This window comes from Fundulus heteroclitus, chromosome 20, assembly GCF_011125445.2.
Source record: "Fundulus heteroclitus isolate FHET01 chromosome 20, MU-UCD_Fhet_4.1, whole genome shotgun sequence".
NCBI lineage: Eukaryota > Metazoa > Chordata > Actinopteri > Cyprinodontiformes > Fundulidae > Fundulus > Fundulus heteroclitus.
Genome location: NC_046380.1, coordinates 23512608 through 23538904, shown reverse-complemented (window position 1 = coordinate 23538904; position 26297 = coordinate 23512608). Strand labels below are relative to the sequence as shown.

Genomic DNA, 26297 nt, shown 5'->3' with positions numbered 1-26297 from the left:
GTCATGACGTACTACGCACATTGGCGCGAGAGTTTGTTTGGTAACGTTGTAGTGCTGCTCGTCTCGGAGACGTCTTCCCTGGAAAAGTATGTCTCGTTATTATTCGTAGTAGTTTAAATGATGCAGACTGCGAAACAATAATTGCTAATGATGTTAATTTCTTATGGACATTTGGGTTATAGTCTTAAATCTACGTCTTGTTCGTAGCTGTCATGCTTTGCCTTTACTGAAGATGCTAGCTTTCAACTCTGTCACCTTTTTAATGCCAGATGATGCGCAAAAAGCGACGCTCTTCTGTGGGAAATGTTGCTGGAACTACTACCGCCACAAGTAAGTTTCATGTAAACCCACAACTGCACCTATAAAACTGTTTTTGATTCACCAACTCACTTCAGAATCGTAAGGTAAACATGTTTTTCCATTGGCATCTCACACTGATAGGTTTCTTAAAAAAATCTAACCTTTAATTTGAATCCATTTATCCATTGATGATAAAAAAAAAAAATAGATTTTTTTTGTATTACAAATATTGTCACAATTATTGACCCAAACAATTGCTATAAAACAAATACAACAACACATATAATGTATATATGTTTTAGTTAATCATCGTTGTGTCTAGGAATTTATACTGGCCCTATATGACTTTGTTTTCCTGGTGTGTAAAAATGACATGGCACAAATACACATTTCTGCTAGATAATCTTCAGTATAGGAAAGACGAGAACACACTGCTCAACTACGACAGAAAATAGCAACAAGAATTTAATTGCTAATCTACACCTAAATATCTTGCCAGAGCAATAATTAAGATCTTTAAAACAACTTGAACTAAATCAAACAAGTTTGATTAACGCACAGTCTACTGTGTGTGTATATAGCTCTGCATATATATATATATATATATTCCATTTTATTTTACTTTGTCTGCACCATCAACACCAAGTCAAATTCCTTGTAAGTGCAAACCTACTTGGCAATAAACTTGATTTTGATTCTGAAGTTTGGGCAATGATCAGTGTTTATAATGCCACCACTCACAGTGAGGGTGATAGTACTGCAAAAAGAAAAGTGAAGTTTTATAATCTGCTCATGGACTTCAACTGCAACCATGTTTTGTTGTTTTTTTGGGTCAGATTCCACTTAGAGAAAGGTTTTCTGCATCAAAACATCTCTGGTGGGTCTGGCAAAGGGTCACCATATCTTCACAAAACAAATGTGGGACAACAAGGATGCTAATAAGGAATACCTAACCAACACTATGATGACGTTAGACATTTAACATAAATCACACGTTATATTAATTTCTGCTTTGCCTGTTAGGTGCACAACAATGAATTGGCATGGTTTTGTATATAAAATCATTCAACTTTTTGAATTTTTAATAAAACTTTATCTAAGTCATTCTAAGTTTATAAAAAAACCTTTACAAAGCTTTTAAAGTTTAGGACTTTTTTTTTTTTAAAAAAGCTTTTTAGAAAAACTTTATTAAACTTTTATTTAAAGTTAAATATTGTTTAAGTCAGTCATGGCTGCTGTCCCTCTGTCTGTCTGGCAGACATCTTTGGGTTTGAGTAAAAATGAGTCCATAGATCAGCAGGAGGCTTTTTCAGCTGTGCGTTTCTTGAGCGACTCCCTTCTACAGTGTTGCTTTACATCGTGCTCCCCTCCGTGTGAAATTAAAAACTAACTTTGGCAAACTTCACAAAAGGCATTCTGAGAATCACCTTTGTCTGGCCTCATCCAGTTAGAGACTGCTCCGCTGTCCTGTTGTTGCTGCATTTCTCTGTACATTAAAATCCTTTTCTTGGTGCTTCGTTTTACGAGGATCCTGGCGCTTAGGTTGGTCGTGACATGAGCGCCGTCGCATATTTGTGACGATGACTTTGGCTGTTCTTTCTTTACATTTCAGAAAAGTGCTTGTTGAATAATTTTTTCACTTTTCATAATCTGACCTGGTCAAATGTGAGACATTGTTTTGATTTGTGGGACATCGGGACAGGAGTGAAAAATGCAGCACAGTCCCTGACAATCAGGACATCCGGCCTCCCTAGTCTGGCATAAAGTGGAGGATGAGCGTTTCTAAAAGCGGCTCATGTCCACTGTTAAGTACAGTCAAAAATCTGGCATGTTGTGGGCTTGATTACCTTACAAAGTTCTTCGGCTACCTTTTAGTGTGCATGACATTATCAAATCAATGAAATGCCAGCAAATACATTTTTTAATCAAAGTTTGCAATACATAATATTTACACAATAATGGACTAACAACATATGCATTGTGGTATTTCTAATCAGAAAACTGCTGGCCCTTTGACTACCTTCAACCACCTGGAGATTGCTAAATCTTTCTGACAGATTTACCACAATTTGTCAGGAATCTCTCATCCGGGTCCCAGTTCTCTTCCATCATCGGTCTTAGTAATGGCGTTCCACAGGGCTGTGTGCTGAGCCCCCTCCTCTTCTCATTATAGACTCACGAGTGTATTTCAGCATTTCCAGGAAATCATACTGTGAAGTTGTCCAATGACACCACCGGGGTCATGGGACTCCTTTCCCAAGAAGACGAGGGGTACAGCCTGACTGGAAGCAATTGCTTACTGAAACCCCCCCCAAAAAACCTAAATGCGTTATAATAGAGTCTAGCAGAGCCTGTACCTACGGAGGATCCTCAGAAAGAACAACCCGAGTACTGCATCGCTGTTTGGTGCACTGGATGATCTCTGCTGACAAAAAGACTTCCCACACAACCACAAAGATTGCTGAAAAAAGTAATTAGTTGTTCTCTCCTCTCCATTACAGGCACTGCTAACAGTCATATTCTCTCCAGATCTAACCACATCTTAAAGTACTGTTTCCATTCCACTCACCATCTGTTTGAACTGGTGCCCTCTGACAGATGTTTCCGATCGATCAAATGAAAAAACTTCACGGTTCAGTAACAGTTTCTTTCTCTCTGCAGTAAGGCTCCTTAACAAACATGAACATCTTCCAATCACATAATGATACAGTGTGGATGAAGATGTTTTACTTCTTTCTACTTTAGCATATTTTCACTTTCTTTACTGATTTCCTTTTTTTAATAACCTGTTGTGTGATGGAATAAAGTGACTTTTTTTATTTGTTTTTTATTTGTTATTTTACAATCCCATTTGTCTTCCCTGCTGTTCATTCTTTGAATGTGTGGTACTCCATCTAAATGTATTTTAGTTCATGTAGGTTCTTTTATTGATCGTACCTTTTTATAAGACAGGTACTCCTAATTTGATTGTGCTGTTTCACTGTACATGAACTATAGTGATTCATTTATCTAAAAAATATTTCTAACAAATTGCAATACATTCAGTTCTTGATTTTAAATAAGGTAATGCTATCTTTAATATTTTTAAAAGGGCAAATTGATAACTAAAACAACATTTTAAATGATACTCGGGTGGACTGGAAACTACTGGAAACTTTGAGTTGGATAAAGATTCAAAATGGCACAAAATCAACCGTTTTCCCTGTAGAGAAAACCTGTGGGTTGAGCAGCGTGTTAAGAAAATCCCTCTTCATAACTATGTATGCATTTGACTTTGGAAGAGTAGTAGAAGGCGTATGGCTGCATACACATCTTTCATGCCGATGATTACGTGTGTCTTCTGTTGCTGTCGTAATGTAACTGCTGTGAAATACTGTTGTGTTTTTTCCACAGAGGCCAAGAAGAGTCGCAGCGCTGGTCTCCAGCCTAAGGAGGCCGCCTCAGAGGAGACGAGTGAAAATGTGTTTGTTACTTTTGTGAAACAAGCAGGTGTCAACTTGAAACACGACGGCACATCCCATGAGATCGGTAAACGCACTCCAACCTGTAAAAATACGTGGATTAACTTAATGAAGTCAGATGTTCACTTGAATCTTCTGCTTGTTTTTTGTTTTTTTTAGCTGTTGACCAGGTAGTTTTCCAGAAGCGAATACAGCAGCAGCTCCAGAAAAGCCCCAGATACCCCGGTGTGAGTATAATACCTGCACATAACTTTAACTCTATTGTGTGAGTGGGTCTGGACTTCTGCTGCTGCTGCTTACATTCAAACCCCCCTGTCATTGATTTAGATCCTGAAGGAGTTTATAACAGGGCTGGAGGCTTACATAGAGAACCCGGACAGGTTTAGGAACTGCCTTCTGCCGTGTATTCCTCAACAATCAGAAGGAGACATGAGGTAATGTGTATGCAAACAGTCGGGGAATTGGTTGGCACACTCAGCAGCTTTCTGGGCGCAGTAAGCTCATGTTTCAAACACGGCACCGATTTTTTTTTTTTTTCCTCTTTGCTGCAGTTCTGTCAGCTCGTTCCAGGAAAGCCTGCTCAGAATGTTTTTGGGCATCGAAATGCTGCAGGTTTGATTTATTTCTGTGTTTTGACTTTTGTTACAAAATTGCTGAATACATCTTGTCTCTAAGAGCGTCAATGTAAAAAAAAAGAAAAAAAAAAAAGATTTGTCTTCCTGAATTTTTATTGGCTTAAACCTTTTCTTGCAGACGTTGATAATTAACACCTTACTTGAGAAACTCCCTGAATTTATGCTGGACGGGTCAGTATTTCACAAGTTTACTCGACAACACTTGAACTATTTATCCCACATTTTTCATTATCTTTTTGTAATTTTTCCCTTTTTTTTTTTTTAATCACAGCACTGTGGATGGAGGACTCAATATTCCTCGTATGATTATTAATCAGCTGAAATGGCTCGATAGGGTCGTGGATACAAAGGTGATACATTTGTCATTTGTTTTACTTCCTGCTTTGGCTGTAATTATGTATTTCATCTACATGGTAATGTGCTTCCTCCGCATATTTTGCAGGAACTTGCCGTGAAGCTGATGGAGCTGGTGTCAGTAGCACCAGTTGAGGTGCAGCGGGACATCATCACCAGTTTGCCAGAGATACTGGAAGACTCTCAGCACAATGACATAGCCAAGGAGCTCAAGTATGGACTGTAAAACATTCCTTAGAGTTTTGCTATCAATGCGGTCAGCCTGCAGCTTGGAGGATTTTCATCTCTGTTGCTTTCCAGTTCTTTGCTCCAGGAGAACACTCAGCTAACGGTCCCCATCCTGGATGCCCTCTCCAGTCTTAACCTCTCGTCATCATTACTGACTGAGGTACAGAAGCTGAGAATTTTACTGGCCCTCCTTGAGTAAAGATGTGTAAAAAGCCTTTTATGATTTATTTATTGCAGTGGCATAATCTCATGTATCAAAATTTAGAAAAATTGTACCTCTAATTTGAGTTTATTGCAAGAAAACAACATTGATAATTATTTGTTCTTAATGCTCAATTATTGGCAACCACTAACGATTAAGAGATGCACCAATCAAGGTCTTTCTTGGCTGATGCTGATCTTTAATTTTCTTTGAGGTATTGTCTGTTGATCCCAATCTTTTAATTTCTGAGGACATTAATTCCTAGAGCAGAAAAAAAAGATGTGCTCTAAGTTTTTTTATGCAACTTTTAAACCAACAGAAAATGAAGGGATTGTAAGATTATCCTTAAGTATGCACTATTTTACTAATTTTTATCAGATTTTATTAAACTCTAAAAAGTGCCATCAAAATTAGGGCTGGCTGCTATTTCTTAAAAATAAAAACTCCGGTTTTATTATACCAAATTCAATTAATAGATTTTTTTTCTCTAATTTGTTTTATTAAACAAATTACAAAATTATTTTTAAAATCTTGCTTTGATTTGTATAATCTCGGTCTGGGGGCTGACCTGAATTCAATGTGTAACTCAATACAAGCTGTGAAACATCCTTGTATAAAAAGAAACAAAACAAAAATATAACACAAATGTTTGCTGCTAGGGGTTTTACACAATGAGCTAAATGAATAAAGTGCCTCATCTTAAAGTAAAAAGTAGCCTCTTTCGAGTATTTGGACATTATATTTTCTTATATTCAACATAACATGCAATCACCAAAACAGTTTCCTTTGTCGGAACTGATACAGCACATATTTCAAAGAAGCCCGGGAGTGCATTTGCAAAAAAAAAAAAAATCCAGATTTTCCAAAAACTACAACTTTGTGGATTGCAAATTCAAATTAATTGCTAAAGTTGGTTTATTGCCAAGCCATAATCAAAATACCTGTGCTTGGTTGATGCATTTATAAACTGAAAATGGTGGTATTTCCAAGTTTTGGTGCATTTCATTATCGTTAACTAATTATCTGACGATTTCTGATCAAAGCCAATCAAGGGACAATTGACCCCTGTTGAAATAAGATGACATTTTTTTTTTTTAGTTTATACTGTATATTTCGAGTCTATCGGAGCTTTTAAGAACTACAAATTATTATTCCATGATTTTCTGCTTTCTGATTAGATAAAAACAAGGATTGAGCCATTTGGCACCAAACAGTCCAGGTTGGTCAGGTTAAAGGAAATATACCTGATTCTGCGCAAATTCAAACTGTGAGTGAGGAGAACAGTTTAGTTTGAACTGTAAGCCCCGCCCCCAACTGTTTCTTCCCCTAATGAAAAACCCTCAACATGCACATGACTAAACATGCGCCTCAAACTTGTGCACAATCTTCATCCAGGCACTTTTCTTTGTTTTCTTTTACATAAATGGCTACGTCTCGGGTGAATATTTTCTTATGTGAATGATCAACACCTGCATGCTCTGACTGGTTGTTGTGGTCTGTCTCAGGTCCGCGAGGCAGTTATGGCCACCCTCGCTGCTGTCCAACTGGAGGACCTGCCCGTGGTGGTCAAGTTCATCCTGCACTCCGTGTCCGCCTCAGATGCATCCGAGGTCAAACATCAAGTCAGATCCGTATCGCCGCTCACTTCCCTCGCCGTTAGTTACTGTGATGTCTTTCTACAGGTGGTGAGTAATCTGCGTAAAAAGCTGGAGCTGGAGCAGTGCGTTCTTCCTCCGGCGCTGCAGGCCTCACAGAGCCGCATGAAGAGCAAATCAGCAGCAGCGTAAGAAAGAGCAGGATTCGCCTATGCTACAGCCTTCGTATCAAAACGTTTGTTTGGACAGGCTCAGGAAGTTCCTGGTTATGCTTCTTGATTTAGATCCGCTTCCACGGCTGCATCCGGCAGCAGTCAGGACAGCGTTGCGTTGATCCTGGACTGCATCAAGTCAGCGGTGCGGTTCCAGAAAACCATTTCTGAGGCTTGGCTTAAGGTTTGTTAATAATCTTAAAGTTTTAAAAAAAATAAAATAAAAATAAATAAAGAAGGCTGCCGTGTTGAGCACTGGTCCTGCGCATCAAGTAGGTCCTGGGTTCGAATTCCAGTCTGGGGTCTTTCTGTATGGTGTTTACATGTTCTCCGTGTGCATGTGGGGGTTCTCTCCAGGTACTCCTGCTTCCTCCCACAGTCCAGAAACATGCATGTTGGGTTAACTGGCCTCTTTAGATTGTGTGTGTGTGTGTGTGTGTGTGTGTGTAGTATGTTAAAAATATGAACACTTTATTATGTTTTTAGAAGATGTAATGGGGTTGTAAAAGTTATTCTATTTTTCCCCCACTGTTTTTGAGTCTTGGTAGCGAACAGCTGCCTTTTCAAAGCTTCAGTGCTGTTGACTTAACTTTTTGTTTCATCACCAGGCAATAGAGTCTGTGGATGAAGTCGAAAACCACAAGGTGAGTTCAGCAGAGCGCGGAGAAACCGATGGGCTTCAATCTGTTGTCAGCTGAGAAACCCACATGGGTTTTTACAGTTTGGAAAAGCCTTTTTGCATGGATTAAATTTCCTTTTTCTGGGCTGATCCTTTGCTGGTCATTCATTTACATAGCCTTCCCGTCAGATCTGCTGATCTTGTCACTGATAATGCAGAGGCTGGGTTCAGATCAACATCCGCCTATAGTTGCGATGTGGATGGGGGCCTGTTGAGTTTGCATTCGTGTCCCCATGATTTCCATGTCGCCATATCAGGTTTTAGATCTGCTGCTGCTCTTCATCCTGCACTGCACCAACGCCAACCAGAGCCGCCGGGGGGCGGAGAGGGTCCTGAAGCTCAAAGTGAGGAGCGGACTCATCCCGGAGGCTCTGCTGCAGAAAACCTTCAGGGGCTACTCTCAGGTGGGTCAGTCGGTAAACACACACAGGCCTCCGCCCAGCAGCACCGCCACGCTGCAGCATGTTTACTCTCTAACTGTTGTGTTTCCAGGTCATGCGAGGGTACTTCCCCTCCATCCTGGCCCTTGCTCAGAGTTTGCTGCGCTCCCCTGACCCCTGCGTGGTGCCTTTCGGTGGGCACATGTACCGACACTCTTTCAGCGTGTTTGACTCTTACTGCCAGCAGGTGGGGTTCTTATTCAGTATTAAGCGTCGGTTTTTCATCTCAGGGCCTCAGAGGGGTGGTGGGTGTTTTTTTTAATATCTGCCTTGAGATGTTTTTTTTCTTCTTCTTTTTTTTTATCCGGCTTTGACAACAGACAATTTCAAGTAATATTTCATATACTACTCAGATTGGGCTTAATGACTAAGAAATATTAACTGGAGCTGGAAGTCATTTACTGTTGCCGTGGTTTGAAGGGATCCTAATCTTTTATCATCATGGCAGGGAGCTCGTTCAAATGTGCCCAGAACCAAATTAGATGGAAATTGAGGTGCAGAGCAAAGTTTAAAAAAAAAAAAGATTAGAATAAGAGGGATCATGTGTGGGATCTTATCATTTTCTGACTATCTTTGTTATTTATTAAAATATTTATGACGAATGCTCTTAAATACAATGGTTTAATTACATGGCAATTAAATCGATTGTTCAAATGTAAGATATAGAAGCAGGAGGGGGTAAAATGGCAACAAGTAAGTATAAAATTGGGATGGAAATTGTCAAAGAGGCAAACTAAATCAGGTACCTGCTCAGAGGGATTTTAACCTGCCTTGAATTGTGTTTTCCAGGAGGTTGTTGGCTCTCTTGTGACCCATGTGTGCAGTGGCGTCGGCGGGGAGGTAGACGTGGCCCTGGAGCTGCTCTGCAGTCTTGTTATGGAAAAACCCTCAGAAATGGCTCTCTATGCTGTCTTTGTGAAGGTAAATGAATGTACAGACTTACCTTTTCAGCCCTATGTAAAGAAAAAGTTATTCAAACTCGTTCTAACAAAAAAAAAAGCTAGGAGCTAAATATTAACGCACTTTCTCTCAAGCTGATTGGAAGTTTTCTGGCCTCCCAAAAAAGTCAACAAGTAGAATCCAACTCACTCTCTAGGCTATGCTGGGGTCTAGGTTATCTAGGTCAGTCATCTAGGTTATGATCACTCCAAAAAAACAAAAATGAACAATGAGTGGTGTATGCAGTGAGGAATGTTCTGATCTTTATATTAGAGAAACCAAACAACCTCTCCACAGACGCATGGCTCAACACAGGAGAGCTTCCTCCTCAGGACAAGACTCTGCTGTCCGCCTACACCTTAAGAACAAAGGACACTCCTTTGAGGACCAAAATGTTCACATTTTAGATAAAGAAGACTGATGGTTTTAAAGGGGCGTGAAGGAAGCCATCTACGTTAAGAGAGAAAAAAACAACCTTAAACAGAGGAGGAGGCCTTAGGTTCCAACTCTCAAAATCCAAATTTCACCTCAATACTAACCTCCATGCAGGTGATCACAATATCGCTCCTGTAAGCCAGGCCAATAACGACCCTAACGACTACCCGTTGCAAAGGGGTGAACCAGTTTCGGGTTAATTTGCATGTTATCTAAGCCAAAACAAGGCCTTTGTTTGGGTAATAATACAAAGCTAGGAACGCCACACTACTCCAGACATTTGAATTGACAAAGCTTTCTGGATGGGAAGCGCAACGTCTTGAAAATTTGGAAAAAAGTCCAGTTGTTTTGTTTTTTTACTTTTTTTGGAATGTAGCTAGGCTACTTACCAGAACCGAACACAGTTACGTTTTAGCTGCTCTGCTCTTGCTTCCTGTTGTATTCAGAGTGGTTTGAGGTCCTCATCCTTACAATCTAAGGCCTTCATGGTCCCGCCTTAACTTGCATCCTATAGTCTTGATAAAATTCATTGCCACTTTAAGGGCTCCAACTCCTAACTCCTTTAGGGGGGGTTTGCTCACTAAATATCTGTAAAATATGTAAGATGTACTTTTTTTGGTGTAAAATTTTTAAATTAAACACCATATCAGACCATATTAAGATCTAGTAAGTTAGCCAATGTAACTAATATTTTATGTTATTCCAGTTTGTTTCATTTCAATGATTTTTAATCGAATTTTGAAAAAGCTTTGTACTTTTTTTTTTATGTAAAGTGCTGATTTTTAAATTCTTTTTGATGAAAGACTTGATGTTTGTGGAGCAAACTGTATTGCACAAAAGCCACAAACATGAAGGGCGGTTTAGAAATAAAACGCATCCCGACCCAACAATTACGCTGCTCATTAAATTTGCCCATCTGTCGGTTCCGACTTTAACCCGTCAGCGTCTTTGTCCCAGGGGATCTTGGACTACATGGACAACCTCACACCGCAGCAGATCAGAAGGCTCTTCCACCTCCTGAGCACACTGGCATTTGGCCAGCGGCAGCAAGGATCACACATCCAGGTGCGTGTTTGTGAATTCTCAGTTGCCCGAACGTCTCTCCATCTGTCCTTTCCCACAAAATCGGCTCTCCTGAATCTGTCTCTCCCCGCAGGACGACATGCACATAGTCATCCGTAAGCAGCTCTCCAGCACCGTGCCAAAGTACAAGCGCATTGGCATCATCGGCGCTGTGATGGTTGTCGGCAGCATGGGAGCCTTGAGGTAATACGTCAGATACGTTTTACGTTTGTATATTGTTTTTTTGTCATTTTTATCTCACACGTGTATCTCCTCTACCCGCTCCGTCATCTCAGGCCTAAGGGGAAGGAGTCACAGAGCGGCTCTTTGTCCCAGGAAACATTGAGACAGGTATTTGGGAGATAATCACATGAAAAAAAAACTACATACTTGTTTAATTGGTTACACTTTATTTGAAGGGGTGTACATAAGACTGACATTACACTGTCATAAACATGACATAACACCTGTTATGAACATAAATGACTCTTTATGAATGTTTAGGACTGTTGTCATTAATTGTCATTTGGTAAATTATGACTCTATTAAAGCAAAGTTGACATTGTTTAAAATGTCTTTGTTATGACAACTTGACATTAACAGAGACAAGGTTAAGTTTAGTGCTTGACTTGGGATTAGGTTAAGTTAAGGACTTGGGGTTTTGTTAAGTTAAGGGCTTGTCATAACAAAGACATTTTAAACAACGTCAACTTTGCTTTAATAGTGTCATAATTTACCGAATGACAATTAATGACAACAGTCCTAAACATTCATAAAGAGTCATTTATGTTCATAACAGGTGTTATGTCATGTTTATGACAATGTAATGTCAGTCTTATGTACACCCCTTCAAATACAGTATTACCGTTTAATTTTCTAAATATAACAGAACTGCTATTTTATTTAGCTTTTATTCTTGCTACCTATATTGTATTGTTTTAAAACCATTTTATCATTTTTTTTTTAGCTGAGCAGTGTTGCTGTTGGGAAAGAGGAAAAAAGTCTTTACTGAATGCATGTTTGGTAGAAATCGCAGCTTATTATTACAACATGGCTAATATAAACTCCTTCCTCTTGCCTGTATAAAAAATCTCCACACAAATGACCAGCATGCTTCAGCCTTTATATTCCTCTAAGCGCTGCCCTAGCTCTGGTTAAAACCAGGTAGAAATCTGATCCAACGGCTGAGTTCTATAGTTTTACTTGATCTGACACATGGTGATGTTTCACGGTTTCTTTTCCCCGCCCGCAGGTGACGGCTCTGCTGGAGCTGGTGAAGTCGAGCAGCGAGAGCTCCCCCGAGGCGGCGGCTCTGTACTACGATGAACTGGCCAGCCTGATCTGGAGCGCTACGCTGGACCCACAGGTGCAGGTGTGTCTCGTGAATGACCCCAAAACTAAACCAAAACGGCACATTTTAATATATTTCGGAACATTCTGAATGTTAAATTATACCACAAGCAAGCATTTCATGTCGACTTCCTTCCACGTTTTGACAGGAAATGATCGGAACGAGCGTCCTGGACGACTTCCAGGAGGATTTCGTGGTGGACATTGGACCAGACATAACAGGGTTGGTTCTTGACCGTTAAAGGCATCAAACATGTATTTTTATGCTATACCTACATCATTAGACATGCAAGTCAGAAAGATATCCATATTTCTGCATTTAAACTGTGCTATCTTGATTAAAGTATTTTTTTTACGATTTATGAATTTGATTTATCTGTTTTCTGGGCTTGATTAGGTTTGGCAAAAGAAGATAAAGTATTCAAATACATTTACATTTTCAAACTTTCTATTTCCTATACCATTCTCTAAAAGCCCATCCATCCATCCATCCAAGACTGCTCCGTGTTCATAGCAGCTTATGATCCCGTCTTTGTTTCAGGTCCTTCCCCCTTCCAGCCCACGTCATGTACAACCTCGATGAAGAGGAGAGTCAGGGATCTATCGCCATCAACCTGTTGCCTCTTCTGGCTAAGGAAGCCCAAAACAAAGGAGAGCAGCAATCTCAGACTGGCAAACAACAAAGGTCAGTGGCAGCCAGTGGTTGCATCCATGTAAACTGGAGTTTTTAATGTTTTCTTTGCACCCCCCATCTGCAGATGCGACCACAGTTTCTGACATTTTGCCTCCCTTTTTCTGTGTCGTTTACAGACGGGTGTCGACTCTCTGTTTATCTCCCTTTTTCCGCCTCCTGAGGCTCTGTGAAGAAAAACGACATCAGGGAGATCTAGAAGAGATCGATGCTCTCTTGGGTGAGCAAACCGCAAAGCACAAAATTTACTGTTTTTATTTCTTTATTTTATCTTCCATAGCTTTAAAAAAAAATATTTTCTGAGCATTTGCGTTTTCCTCCGTCGCAGGATGTCCGCTGATCCTGACAAACATGGATGCGGTGGACAAAGTTGAAAGCCTGTCAAAAGCCGAGAGGGAGCTCCTCTGTACTTTGCTCTTTCACACCATCAACTGGTTCCGAGAGGTAACTGCGGGTTAAGGCAAGAGGAAAAAGAAACACCCATCAGTGCGTTTTGAGACAGAAGCTGTGACTGAAGCTTGTGTTTACAGGTCGTGAATGCATTCTGCAAACAGGAAGAAACAGAGATGAAGATGAAGGTGATGACCCGACTGCAGAACATCACTTTTCTGCAGAAGCTGTTGGAGAGGGCTCTCGCAGGTGTTTTTTTTATTCCTTTTTTTTCCCCCAATAACTTATTTAAAATCCCCCTCAGTTTTCCTGAGTAGTTTTTCCTCCTGCCTTCAGGGACTCCTGGTTACGTTCCACCTGTTGCCAACTTTGACGGAGAAACTACAGATGGGATGACGCCAGGTTTCAGTGTTCCTGTGAACAAGGCAAAGAAAGGTAATGAAATCCCACAGGTCGATTTCTTTAGCCGGGTTTAGTTGCTTTTTTTTTTAATCACTGTCTTTTTATTGAGTTTTCATTTCCTTTTGTACATATAGTTTGTAAATACAAAGAAATATTTATCCAACACAGACAGACATACAGTAATAAACAGAAGATTAACAAAATATTCCCATTTAGCCCACCCAGGTCACTACCAAGTAGGTCTACGCACTACATTCCTATCCCTGACAGAGATGAAACACATTTTATTAAAATTAATTAACTTTTTTTTAAAGGTTTAGTTGCTTTTAATGCACTATTTTAACCCAAATGTGTTTAACCCCCCCATGCTTAGATGGAACAGGGAAAAAGAGAAAGGCTCCTGGTAAGAACGCTCCGGACGGCGTCTCTCAGCCTGAGGAGGCGACCGAAGCAGAGGAAACTCAGCAGGTAACATCTTTATCACCTCACAATTCTGTTCAAAGCGAGTAAACATGCTAAATTTAAAAGATAAAATGTTCCGCAGGAGCAGCCGGAAAAGGAGAAGGAAAAGGAGAGCCGGCCCGGTGTCAGCTTGACGGCATACAGACCCTTTTTCAGAGAGCTGGACATGGAGGTGCTCAGCGTCCTGCATTGTGGTTCGTTGTCACGCTCGCTGTTGGACTCTGAGCTCCACACTAAGGTAGGGTCAGGTGTCGTTGGATGCAATCCTGGTTTTGTTGCATTTACCATAAACACCTGTGTGATTTTGCTTAAATCACCAAGGTGCGAGAGGAGGTCCTGCTGGGCCCCACTGAACTGGTCTTCCTGCTGGAGGACATGCTGAACAAACTGGAGTTCAGTCTGACAGCTGGCCCAGCCAAGAGAGCCCCTTTCCTCAAGGTACAGACGAAAAGCAGCAAAATCATAATGACGAGCGCCGACACCTTTCCACAAACTTAAAGTAACAAGTGAGGTCTCTACGTGGCCATAAACCTGTGGGTTATTGCATGAAAAGTTAAAAAAATAAAACTTATTTTTGTGGATACGGATGTTTTGAAAACCATCACGTACCGTTTGATCCTTGTCCTTGTCTCAGTGTCACAAGGCCCTCCTTTAAGACCACCCAAATGTTTCCAGGATCTCAGTTTTCAGTTTGATTAGTGCTGAGTCATGGTAAGTTTGTAGAGCGGGGTTTCAGTGTGAAGGCAGGCAGGACCCTACTGCACTCTTAGTACTTGACAAATGGGTTTTTGTCCCTGCCGCTTTCCTGGTCACCTTGTTGGGGTCAGATCTGCTTTAGGATGTCTCATCACAATCTGTGGAAGTTCCCTATAAATATTAGAGGTTTCTGCTGCTTCGTTATAGGTTTCAGCTTTGCTGTAGAGGAGCAAACCCCTGAAGTAGTTTTATCTGCACACCAGCAGCACATGGTGCAGCGCTTCATCCACATATCTCACTGATTTCAGAGGGAATTAGAAAGAGATAGCCTTCCAGATCTGTGTTTTTTTTTTTCCTCGATGATCAAACTATTGTAAGATTACATCATAAAGCATCTATGCTTTTTCTTCCTTGTTGCCAAATAGGCAATAAACAGGCTCCCCTTGCCACAGACTTCCTTTTGGCTCCCAACAACCAGCCTATACTCAGTTTGGATGTAAAGGCACTTCTGCTTAGCTGGAAACCCGATTTCATGACGAGTGCAGCTCATCTTGTTTGAACTGCTCGATGACATCCCTGTCGTTTCCGCCAGTGCGGAAACAGGACCCCCAAAGTAGGGTTGGGCAATATATATAGAGGGTTTCTCATTTATTTATCCACAGCTGTTTGTTAAAAATGTGCCTAGGAGACATTTGGGATAAAGATTGATTCAGAGATGCCTTTTTATAAGTACTTTCTGAAAAAAAAAAAACAACATATTGGAATAATGTCGTATATTGACATTCGGCCAAAAAAATCGAAGATCTTATCTTTGGTCCATATTGCCCAGCCATAGCCCAGAGCAGCATTAAGTGCCAAAAGTAGTGATGGGTCCGGCAACACCGATGCGTCGGCGCATGTGTTGAGCTCATAGAGCAAAACACAAAACACAAAAAAGTCACGTGACCGATACAGGAACTGTTTCGAACTGACTGACGCGGCAAACTATTTCTGTTTCCTCTAAGCTGCGCGCATGTGCATTCGCGCACAGCAGCACGCACAGCAAAGCTATGCTGCGCAGTAAATAAAATCCAAGCTGAACTGTAAACAAAATAACGGTTAATAATGGTTAATTTTTAACCATTTTGCAACTCTGGTGTGATGGTGTACCACAGTCTCGCTCTTTGTTCTGAGCGTCGTTTCAGAAAAAAAAACTGCTGATCTACCCTGAGTAGAAAGCTGCTACTCTGAGTAGTTCTTCCTCTCTTTGTCATACTCAGCATGTCTGATTTCAGAACAGATTGAAAGGACATGGCAGCAAAGAATTTGTAAAAAAAAAAAAAAAAGCCAGTCCACAAGCATCCTCGTTCACAACATGTTTACTTAGAGGTTTTTATATTATGATACAAGTTCACATTATTTATTGACTGTATCTAAAAAAAAAAAAATCAAATATATGTTTAATTCAAATGAAAATCTAAAATAATACAATGCAACATGCAATGATTTAAATTGTATTATGTATACTTGGTCATCAAATCAGTGTCAGTTAAGTCTGTCAACCAGGTTGCCTGTAGGGATTTTTAAGGTCCAGCAGGTGTCAGTATTAAGTGACACACAGTATCGGCGCAGTATCAATACAGTTTGGCAATGTGTCCAAACGCTTCATGACGCCTCATCGACCCATCACTAGCCAAAAGCCTTACGGTAAAATAGGCCGACCTGGAGTGCTGTCAGGTCGGGATGAGGTTGTAGCCTCGGCCTCTCCTCTCTCTTATCCATGATAGGTTGTGGGCAACCTATCATGGATAAGCAACCTCTACGTTCTTCAAGCTTCTCAGCGCATCATCCAGTACCGAGAAACGGCGCCACGATGACAATAGACCACAGTGGATGCTTTGTTCGTGCTCCAGCAATCAGATCTCTCAGACTCCATCACATCTAAGTGACCCTGCAGAGACCATTCGTGTTCTGGCTGACTTTTATCTGGGTGGTGTAAGGAGGGCTGGGTTGGGTTCGGTCTCCACCAGTTTTCTCCAGTTTTAGAAGATACGCAGAGCTAGCTACAGATCTCTAAAGCTGTAGTAACAGAAACATGTGCCTTTTAACGAAAGTTTCTTTTTGCAGGCGAGGGCTGATAAATCAGTGGGATTCTCACATCTGCAACAGAGGAGCACTAAAGATATCGCCTGCTACTGTATCCAGCTGTTGCCTGCCCTCTGCACTCACCTGGAAAACTGCCATAATCATTTTCAGGTACAGAAACTCTGGATTCTCATGTTTGGTGCCGTGCATTTTTAAATTCTGTGTAAAACCTGTTTGATGCATGTGTGCGGTGCCAGACGCTGCTCTCTGAGAACAACGGCGTCGTGGATGGACCTTCAACAGATGTGGAGGAGTACCTGGTAATGTCATCAGGTTACCAGCTGCTGCTGCAGGTCATAAATACCACCTTCAGCTGGTGAGTGAATGCGGAGTCCTGCATCCTTGATCATTGGAAGTGCAGCGGTCCTTTAACCTTTTTGTGGGTTGTTGAGCTTTTTTTTTGTAATCGGGATCTGTCAGGTCTGGATTCAGCCACCCGGGCCAGCGGAGCTTACTGAAGAAGGCTCTGGGAGTTTTAGCTGGACGACTTAAGGAAGGGGGTCCAGAACCGACCCTGGAACAGCTTGTGAAGTGGGTTACCAGATTAGGGACTTAGATTTTAAATCCTAGAGATAAAAAACAAAAAAACATGTTTAATTTCTGTCTGAGTTGTGATGCCAAACGTTGCTGCTTTGTTCCTGCTTTCCCAGGCACAGTTTTGAGTACCTGCTGAACTTCCGCAGCACGATGCCGAGCCTGAGCACAGCTCTGTGTCTCTCCCAGCTCCTGTCAACCGTGTCAGAGAAGGGAGGAAACCCCGGCGCCTACAGAGAGCAGACTGGTGAGGCTGAATGGGGACAGAACGTAGATCCTCCGCTCTGCCATCCAGCAGAACACAGCATGATGAAACCGCTCTTGATTTTTCCTCTCGCAGCTTCTCTTGCACGTCGTTTCCTCAGCCAAAGTTGGGTGACAGCTAGCGGGGAGAGAGAGCGAGGAAGCAAATTCAACGAAGCACTTCACACACTCCTCAGGTAGGACTGCCTCACTCAACATGTGGAGTCGCTAGAAAGGAAACAAAGTGACTATACTGTGGCAGAACTGTGACCTGTCTTGTTTTCTCATCTGAATTTATATGGAAACCATTTATATTTTTTGGCTATTAACAGTAAAACATTTTGTTTAAATAGACACAATGATGTTAAAGTTTCAGAAGTAATTAAATAATAAGTCCACCTTCACCATATCTGCACTTCTTTCCACATTTTAAAGCATTAAGGTTGCGTTGTTATGGAAAATTTCGTGACAGAAACTAAACTAAATAAATCGGCATGGACATCGGTATCGGCCAATAATGCCTCTCAGCCAGGATTGTGAGTTTTTTAAATGAAGCAGAGATGCAATGTCAGCAGTGTGGCCGTCTTTCACGGTGTCAAAAGACGACGTACGAAAAGCAGCGTGTAAGTCTAGACGGTAACCCACATTCAAAATTTCAGTTAGCATAGTTTTTACTTGGTAAACAATATTTGACCATTACAGAAACGTAAATGTGTGCACACACGTCGGTTATATTGGTGATGTTGGTTATCGGACATACCGTATTTTTCGGACCATGAACCGCACCAGATTATAAGGTGAATTAAATATTATTCCCAAGTGTGTAATATCACTCCACCCCTTCACGTACACAGCTCTCTATCCGTCTCTGTCGGGAGGACAGAGTAGTTGGACTACACTGCCCTGTTTCAAACATAAGGCCAAAATAAACATGACCTTTATATTAAAATAATTCACTTGGTTTATTGTTTGTAACTCATAATCTGGCACGGGCTGCCTTACGTGAACGCACTTCTAGTTTCAACATTGCAGTCAGGCAGTCTTGCTTAAGGACAGCTCAGGGGTCCGATCAGGTAGTAACACAATATACCGTGATGCTCCGAATATCCGGATATAGCTTTGTTGCAAACCAAAGTCGTACTTACACATTTTAATAGATTTGTGAGCGCATTGTACCACATAAAATCAGCCAGTGAGCACAACGGTAATCATATATAAGGCGCACCATCAATTTTTGAGAAGATATAAGTGCGCCTTATAGACCAAAAAATACGGGAATAGCTAAATTAATATCAATATTGACATCGGCCCTAATAATAATAATAATAATAATAATAATAATAATAATAATAATAATAATAATAATAATAATAATACATTTTATTTCAATTGCCTTTCAAAACATTCATAATTAGATAATTTTCATGTAATTGCATCCCTAAGCAAAACTACAGAATAATTCCTAAAGCTATTTGAGTGCTAAATGTGTGCAAAGCCAAGTTTAAGGGTCCTATGTTGCATTGATGCAGTTTGGCTGCTTAAGAATGAAGTGTTATGCATGCATTTAGGAGAAATTGTGCCTATTTTGATGTATTTCTGTAAATTATAACAAGAGAAAAGCCCTTTACATTCTTAAAAATCAAAGCGTTTCTGCAGGATTCAGATTCCACGGGGAAAAAAACACAATGTCTGAAGAAAAGGGAGAAAAGGCGATGTGCTGCAATGCTGGCTTTACAAACCCCAGATCAGGAATGTCGCAGCAGAATTCATGCCTTCTTCTAGTGGTTTATGATCGGTTAGATGCTTCACATACACAGCGTATTGTTTAGAATTATATACATACGCCTTATTGACTTCTGCCTGATGTTTTTGGAAATGACTTTTCTAAATTATGCGTGAAACCATGCTATCACCTTTTAAAACTGTATGAATGTTGAACAGTCCTAAGGATGCAGGAGCAACCTGCAGAAATACGTGACTCTAAAAACTCTAAAAAGAAAAACAGCCTGTGTTGCACAACGCAGGTGAGGCGCACTAAAGAATGTCCTCCCTACTCGGCTGTCGCGCTGAGGGTGAGACTAAGGAAAGTGGGAAGGCAGCTGTTTTTCGTGAAGGCAGGGGAATGGAAGGTGGAAGGCATTTAAGTACAATTATTTGGATGTTTATGTGCACAGCTATTTTGAGGACAATCCATCTTTTGTGTTTGTGGCTGAAGAGCAGAAAACTGCAACGTGACGCACATTTATAGGTGTCAGTTTCTCTAAATGGTTGTGTTTCTGTCTGCATGTATTTAGTGCAATCTGCTCTGTAAATCCCACACAGAGCTAAAAACAAACAGCTCATGCAAGATGGTGACATAGAATGGAGGAGATGACATTCCTTTGGGAACTCTTGCCTATCTTTTAATGCATTGTGCGTTTTCTATAATGAATCCCTCTCATTCTCTTTAGCATCTACATGGAGCACGTCAACGATGTTTTAAAGTCAGTGGAGGAGATAGCCGGGGATGGAATCACTGAGCTGATCAATGCATCCAAAGATGAGAGCTCTGCATCCTGGCCCACTCTGAACAGGTAAATCCTTTTAACTAGTTTCATTTACTAAAACTGGGTTGGTATCTTCTCTGCTCTACAGTACCACTCAAGACCACCGAGCCGCGGTCCCATAACAGTGCCGCTGTGATCAGCTTATTTACCATTATTGTACAATCTTAAAATGACTCTGTTTTCCACCCTGTTGCTTCCTCTTAGGCAGACGTTCCTGGTTTACTACAAGGTTCTGATGGCCGAGCTGGAGAAAGCTGCCAGGAGGATTCCTGCTGGTAAAATGAACGACAGCTCTGAGGTGAGAGTCCTGGTGCGGAGCGGCCTGCTCTGCAGTTTGTAGCTCCTGTCAGTCTTTAATGTGGTTTGAAGAGTTGTGTCCATCTTTCAGGCTCAAAGTGAGAAGCTGCTGACATGGAACCTGGCTGTAAGAGACTTTCACATCCTGGTCAACCTAGTGAAGGTAGATCACCTGCACTTGTCGTCATATAGCTGTAAACCTCTATATTTCCACTCGGGTGTTTACATGAACTCAATATGAACACGAATGCCATTAATTTGAGGCATTTAAACACAATAGCTAAGTGTACGGGTTAGATTCTAGTGTGGATAAGTTAGAACTATGCACCCCTCCCACTTCAGTGCACCATAGCAGGTTAGGGAGAAAAGAAAACTTAACTGCATAACTCTGACAGGATATTTGACCTTTGCTCTAGTTCATTTAAATTGGTTTACTTCACGGCATTGAGCTGGCTTTTAACTTCAGCTGCAGGTTTTTATTTTTTAATTGGGTGGAACTTGTTTGGGGTCCTATTCAAGAACCCCAGTGTGTCAGCCATGTGACACAAACTATCGCCCTCAGTTACAAAATAATTGGTTAAGTGTTAAATAACACAACCGCCAAGGTTTCAGACATTATGGAGTGGAAAATACTGGAACACCAGCTCCAGTGTTTACAGGGAAGGCGTCTTACATCACCATGGGATACGAGGGTGCTGATCGAGGAACAAGCGCCTATTCCATAACCATCACGGAAAGCCCAAATTTCTTCCTGGAGAAGTTGTCTGAGGTCAGATGAGACAAAGATGGAGCTGTGTGTCCACATTGACGAGAAGTATTGGAGGGAGGGGTCAAGATTAAGCATTGAAAGCTAAGATCACTACTAAATGTCAAGCAAGGTGGTGGCAGCATCATGATGTGGGGCCATTTTGCTACCGCTAAAACTAGTACGTGCCACAACTGGGTGTTCCAGCAGGACAAGGATCCCAAAAAAACGCAGCAAAAACGTTTTGGATCGATGCAACAGACTAACAACAAGCTTCAACAATCAGTTAGTGTTGCGCCGATGCCATTTTTTGGCCCCGATACCGATACCCGATCCCTGGCCGTGCAGTATCGACCGATACCATACCGAAACTATTACTTTGAAATTTATGTGTGTGTGTTATATTAAGAATAGCACACTACTTGGATGTAAAACTAATTGCTATCATGGCTTTGTCAAGCTGCTACCTTATCAAAGCAGGAAAAAGACTAATTCAAAGTGAATCCAGTAGAACTAGTGAGTGTCAGGAGAGAGAAGGCTGCGTTCAAGTGACATACAAAGATCAAAATGGTATCTGTGACCTATTTGTTGGTACACGCCGATACAGACACCACCATTTTAGTGCTGGATCGGCGCCCCGGCCGATACTGGTATCGGTATCGGTGCAAAACTAACCTTTACTGTCACCGTGTGTTACTATAGTGAAATATTTTTTGAGACAGACACCGGCTCAGGATGTAAACGGATAATATACAACACGCAGATGCAGCAATACATAATATTTTCACACACTGTTTATTTCTTTTTTCAATATATAAATGAAATCAGTTGATTACACTGACCAAACACATTTCCTGAGAAGCGAAACAGTCTAATAAAACATAGCTAATATTAACGCTAATATTTCTACCAGGAAGAGGAAGAGACAAAAATCCAGCCAGATTACAGCCAGAACGTTGTTGAGGATGACAAACTGTTTGGTTTCTCTGCAACTTGCTTTGGGGCGTTGATTCAAATATTATACTAGTTAGGGGTTACATTTATACATTAAATAATAATTCAAACTTGTGCAGCCAGCTCTTAAACTTATTACGGCTATATGTTGTTAAATTATTCCAATCTGGAAGAAAGAATAATTAAATATAAATTAGATTAATTAAAAACCCCAAATTATTTTAACATTTATGAAAATGGTGATTATTTGTCAACTGCTGACTGGAATAGATTTCAACTTTTAACCTAAACTGTTTCTGTCTTTTTAAAAAAAATCTATTTGTATTTCAATTGTCAGGTTTAAATTGACTGTTTTGAATAAAATATAATTCCCCATTTCATTTTTCTTGTAGGTGTTTGATTCCAGGCCAGTACTCAATGTGTCCCTAAAGGTGAGTCTGCTGTCTGAATAAGGATTTTGTGTTCATTTTTTCTCTGCCATTGTTACTCTGTTAACTGAAAACCTGGTTACTGTTACTAGTACGGGCGCCTTTTTCTGGAGTCTTTTCTGAAGTTGGGAATGCCGCTGCTGGACTACAGTTTCAAGAGGCACAAGGTACACAAAACTAACCGTACAGCACAAGCCTGTCTTGTGTTGTTTAGTATGCTTTGTCTTTTTTTGCACAAAAGATTTTCTACTTTTTCCTGAGCAGATTAAGTCCCTGTATAAGTTTCATCATTTCTGCTAGCAATATCACAAAATAGGCATGAGTTGGTGCTAAAGCCAACATAAAAACTAAAAAATGCTGTCTGTGTATAAATTGTCTTTCAAAAGGAGGATGTCCAGAGTTTGCTGAAGACCTTCCAGCTCAGCACCCGGCAGCTCCACCACATGTGTGGACATTCCAAGGTATTTAATCAGATTTAATCTCTCTCTTTTACTTATTCTGGGTATTAATTTTTCATGATGCAACATGTGCAAAAACCGGCAGCAGAAAACCTTCATGTTGACTTCGAGAAGAGCCCAAACTATAACTTTATAGCTAAAACAGTTGACCTTAGAGGACCAGCCAGAAAGTTGACACACACTCATCCTGAACACAAATGTGAAGCTGATTTACGTTTAATGAAGCATTTAATTATTTTTTTCACTCCTGGGGTAGGATGATAATATACCATGTGACTTCAATGAAATTTAAAACAGAAGTAGTTGCACAAGTCTGACTTTAATGTGGATTTTCTTTAACCCACACATGGTCACGACTATATCTACAGGAATAAGTACATATACGGATGTTTGTATAAATGTTTCTTGGTAAGTTGCAGAGAGACAACAAACTTTTTGTAGCCAGCAAGCAACAAGCTTATCAGATAAGTCTGGCTGGATGTTTGACTTCTTTTTAACAATGGTTCCTTTTCTGGCACTGAACTGAGTTTTAATCATAGTTCATGAATTTTTAACAGGATTGAAGTGAAGATAAACCCTCAAGCTTATTTTTAGCCTGCTTTATCAACCCCAAAACCATTTGTGTTGTGTGTTTGGGATCATCATCCCAGTGGTGCACTCAACTATGTTCAACCTTCAGTCATCTATTTCTTCTAGTTTAGTTGTACAGTTTCTTTAATTACCCTATCCAACTACACATATCTCACGACCTGATTCTATCTTTTTTTTTAATAACTGTACTGTCTTATTTTCTAATGTTGCAAACTTCCCCTTGCAATACTGTTTCTTATTTTTTGTTGTTATATTTTAACTTGGTTACACTTTATTTGAAGGGATGTACATACGACTGACATTACACTGTCATAAACATGACATAACACCTGTTATGAACAAAAATGACTCTTTATGAATGTTTAGGACTGTTGTCATTAATTGTCATTCGGTAAATTATGACACTATTAAAGCAAAGTTGACATTGTTTAAAATGTCTGTTATGACAACTTGACATTAACAGAGACAAGGTTAAGTTTAGGGCTTGATTTGTGATTAGGTTAAGTTAAGGGTTTGGGGTTTTGTTAAGTTAAGGGCTTGTCATAACAAAGACATTTTAAACAATGTCAACTATGCTTTAATAGTGTCATAATTTACCGAATGACAATTAATGACAACAGTCCTAAACATTCATAAAGAGTCATTTATGTTCATAACAGGTGTTATTTCATGTTTATGGCAGTGTAATAACAGTCTTATGTACACCCCTTCAAGTAAAGTGTTACCAATAACTTTGTGTTAATCTGCATGCTTTATTTTGTCTGACGCTTTGACACCTGAGTTTACCCCTCAAAGTTTACGTTCACACAGCAGGCAAATACGACCCATATACAACCCATATTCATCTTTTCCATGGCAGTGTGAACGACCCGATTCCGCTTTTTTTTTTTTATATTAGATGCTTGAAACCTGAGCACAACAATGTTCTTAAAACAATAATCCCAGACACAAACCAAAACTGGTTTTGGAAGAATGTCACTAAGCTTCTTTAAGGGCCTCTCCACTGCCCTGACCTTAACCCTATTACAAATGTATGGAATACAATTAAAGGCTGGATCAGTGGCAAGTAATTTTAATTAGTCATAACATTTCTGATAAGCACAGTGGGAAAATATCCAGCCACAATCCTGCCAGGACCTTGTTGATGGCCACTGGAAGTGGATTCCTTATAACTTGTTAAGGATATTTGACCAAATATTAGTTGTGGTGTATGTATACATTTGAGCCTGTATTTCTGAGTCTGACCCTGTGTGATTTAGAGAAAAGTTGCATTATATTCCTATTTGTCCACCCAGTTCTTGCTGTTGTCATTCCACATTAGAAAAAGTTACCTGAGATCCCAGAAACATTGACGTTCATGTCAGCGTTGAGTGTATGTAAACTTCTGACCGACACTGTATCTGAATGTGTTGTTTTTACAGATGCACCAGGACACCAGCTTAACTAACCATGTACCAGCTGTGAAGAAGAGCCTCGAGTTGTTCGTGTACAGAGTGAAGGCCATGCTGACGCTCAACAACTGCCAGGAGGCATTTTGGATGGGGAACTTAAAAAATCGGAACCTAAAGGTTACACTTGGTTAAAGTTTTACCCGTCGAGTGCATTTTTAACTCGCGGACTCCAAAATAATCTCTTGGTGCACCTTGCAGGGGGAAGAGATTCTTTCTCAGAGATCACAAGGAAGTGATGACGACGACGAGGAAGAGGAGGGGAATCAGGACTTACCCCGGCCACAGGAACCGTCAGACCATGAGGTACTTGCAATTTAGGACCCCCCCCCCCCCCCCCCCCCCGCCCCTCCCCTCCCCTCCCCGCCCCTCCCCTCCCCTCCCCAACATGCATTACTTGACATGACATGATGTATTAGCACAGCTCCCTCATGTAAATCAACGAAAGTGTCCAGAGAGAAGGGAGTATGTACTTTGTAGTTCACTTTTGGAGGGCTGTAGGCCCAGATTTGACTCTCATCATCTATGTGCGTTTCTGTCACATAATGATGTCGGAGTTAAAGGCTGTCCGAAATCGGCACAGCAGTCCGAACCTCCTTTCCTCCCCACGATAGAGTTCTCCCTGTTGACCCCGTAAAAGGTTACGGAACAGGAGTTGAGAGCAGGAGCTAGGAGCTATTATTGAAGGTATTTGGATGGAGCCTGCGTCTGGAAAATAATGTGAGAAAAGAAAATGGAGGAGAAAAAAAATAGCATTTCCAGATTTTATTCTGTATTCTGTTTTAATTATCCTTCTGTCTGTCCATCTGTTTATCCTTCCTTCCTTCCTCCCTGCAGGGCCAGGAAAGTGATGCTGAGGAAATCACCAAGATCAACGGAAACGAGGACTGTACAGACGACTCTGATTAATACTTAGAACCACGTAAACGGATGATTTCTTGTTTGTTATATTTCATCTGACAAGATTAATCTTAATGGTATTGGTTAAGCTATTAAATACTAATAGACCAACGGTGCTGATCAAAATCAGCAACACATATATTTTATCATAGTTTTTGTATTACACGCTGGACACTTTAAAGAATTCATGGATGTATTTCAGCGTCTCAATATTGACTAAGCCTAATAAAGGGCCACTATTGCTGTATGTTCTGAATAAAATGTTGCATTTGTCAGCAAATAACAGATTTTAAACCCCAATAATTTTGCTACATTGTTTATTAAAACTGTTAAAGTAAACACATCTACATAATTCATAAGGGTTTAATGCTATATTCTGCTTCATACTAAACAAACAGTCTTAAGAATTTTTCTTGAAACTTTTTTTTTTTTTTTACATTTTACAAAAAGCAAAGAAAACTAGTGATTATTTTGAGTGACGATTTTGCTTCTGTCT

The 26297-nt window shown here is 40.5% G+C and overlaps 1 protein-coding gene across 1 annotated transcript; it reads left to right on the top strand.

Annotated features, from left to right (window-relative positions):
• Positions 1 to 26140, top strand: fancd2 (FA complementation group D2). The gene is made up of 44 exons (XM_036152120.1): positions 1 to 86; positions 270 to 330; positions 3694 to 3828; positions 3921 to 3988; positions 4089 to 4195; positions 4313 to 4373; positions 4515 to 4567; positions 4668 to 4746; positions 4839 to 4963; positions 5051 to 5138; positions 6686 to 6790; positions 6863 to 6963; positions 7060 to 7171; positions 7596 to 7631; positions 7924 to 8070; positions 8159 to 8293; positions 8896 to 9027; positions 10438 to 10545; positions 10637 to 10746; positions 10839 to 10893; positions 11795 to 11914; positions 12042 to 12115; positions 12434 to 12577; positions 12703 to 12803; positions 12912 to 13027; positions 13114 to 13222; positions 13310 to 13408; positions 13749 to 13843; positions 13920 to 14075; positions 14159 to 14275; positions 16640 to 16768; positions 16855 to 16973; positions 17078 to 17188; positions 17308 to 17438; positions 17532 to 17631; positions 19885 to 20007; positions 20185 to 20278; positions 20369 to 20440; positions 22369 to 22407; positions 22497 to 22571; positions 22791 to 22865; positions 24875 to 25021; positions 25103 to 25207; positions 25739 to 26140. Exons 2-44 carry the CDS (start codon positions 270 to 272, stop codon positions 25808 to 25810), a joined length of 4341 nt encoding a protein of 1446 aa, XP_036008013.1. The 5' UTR covers positions 1 to 86; the 3' UTR covers positions 25811 to 26140.
• The last annotated feature ends 157 nt before the right edge of the window (positions 26141 to 26297 follow it).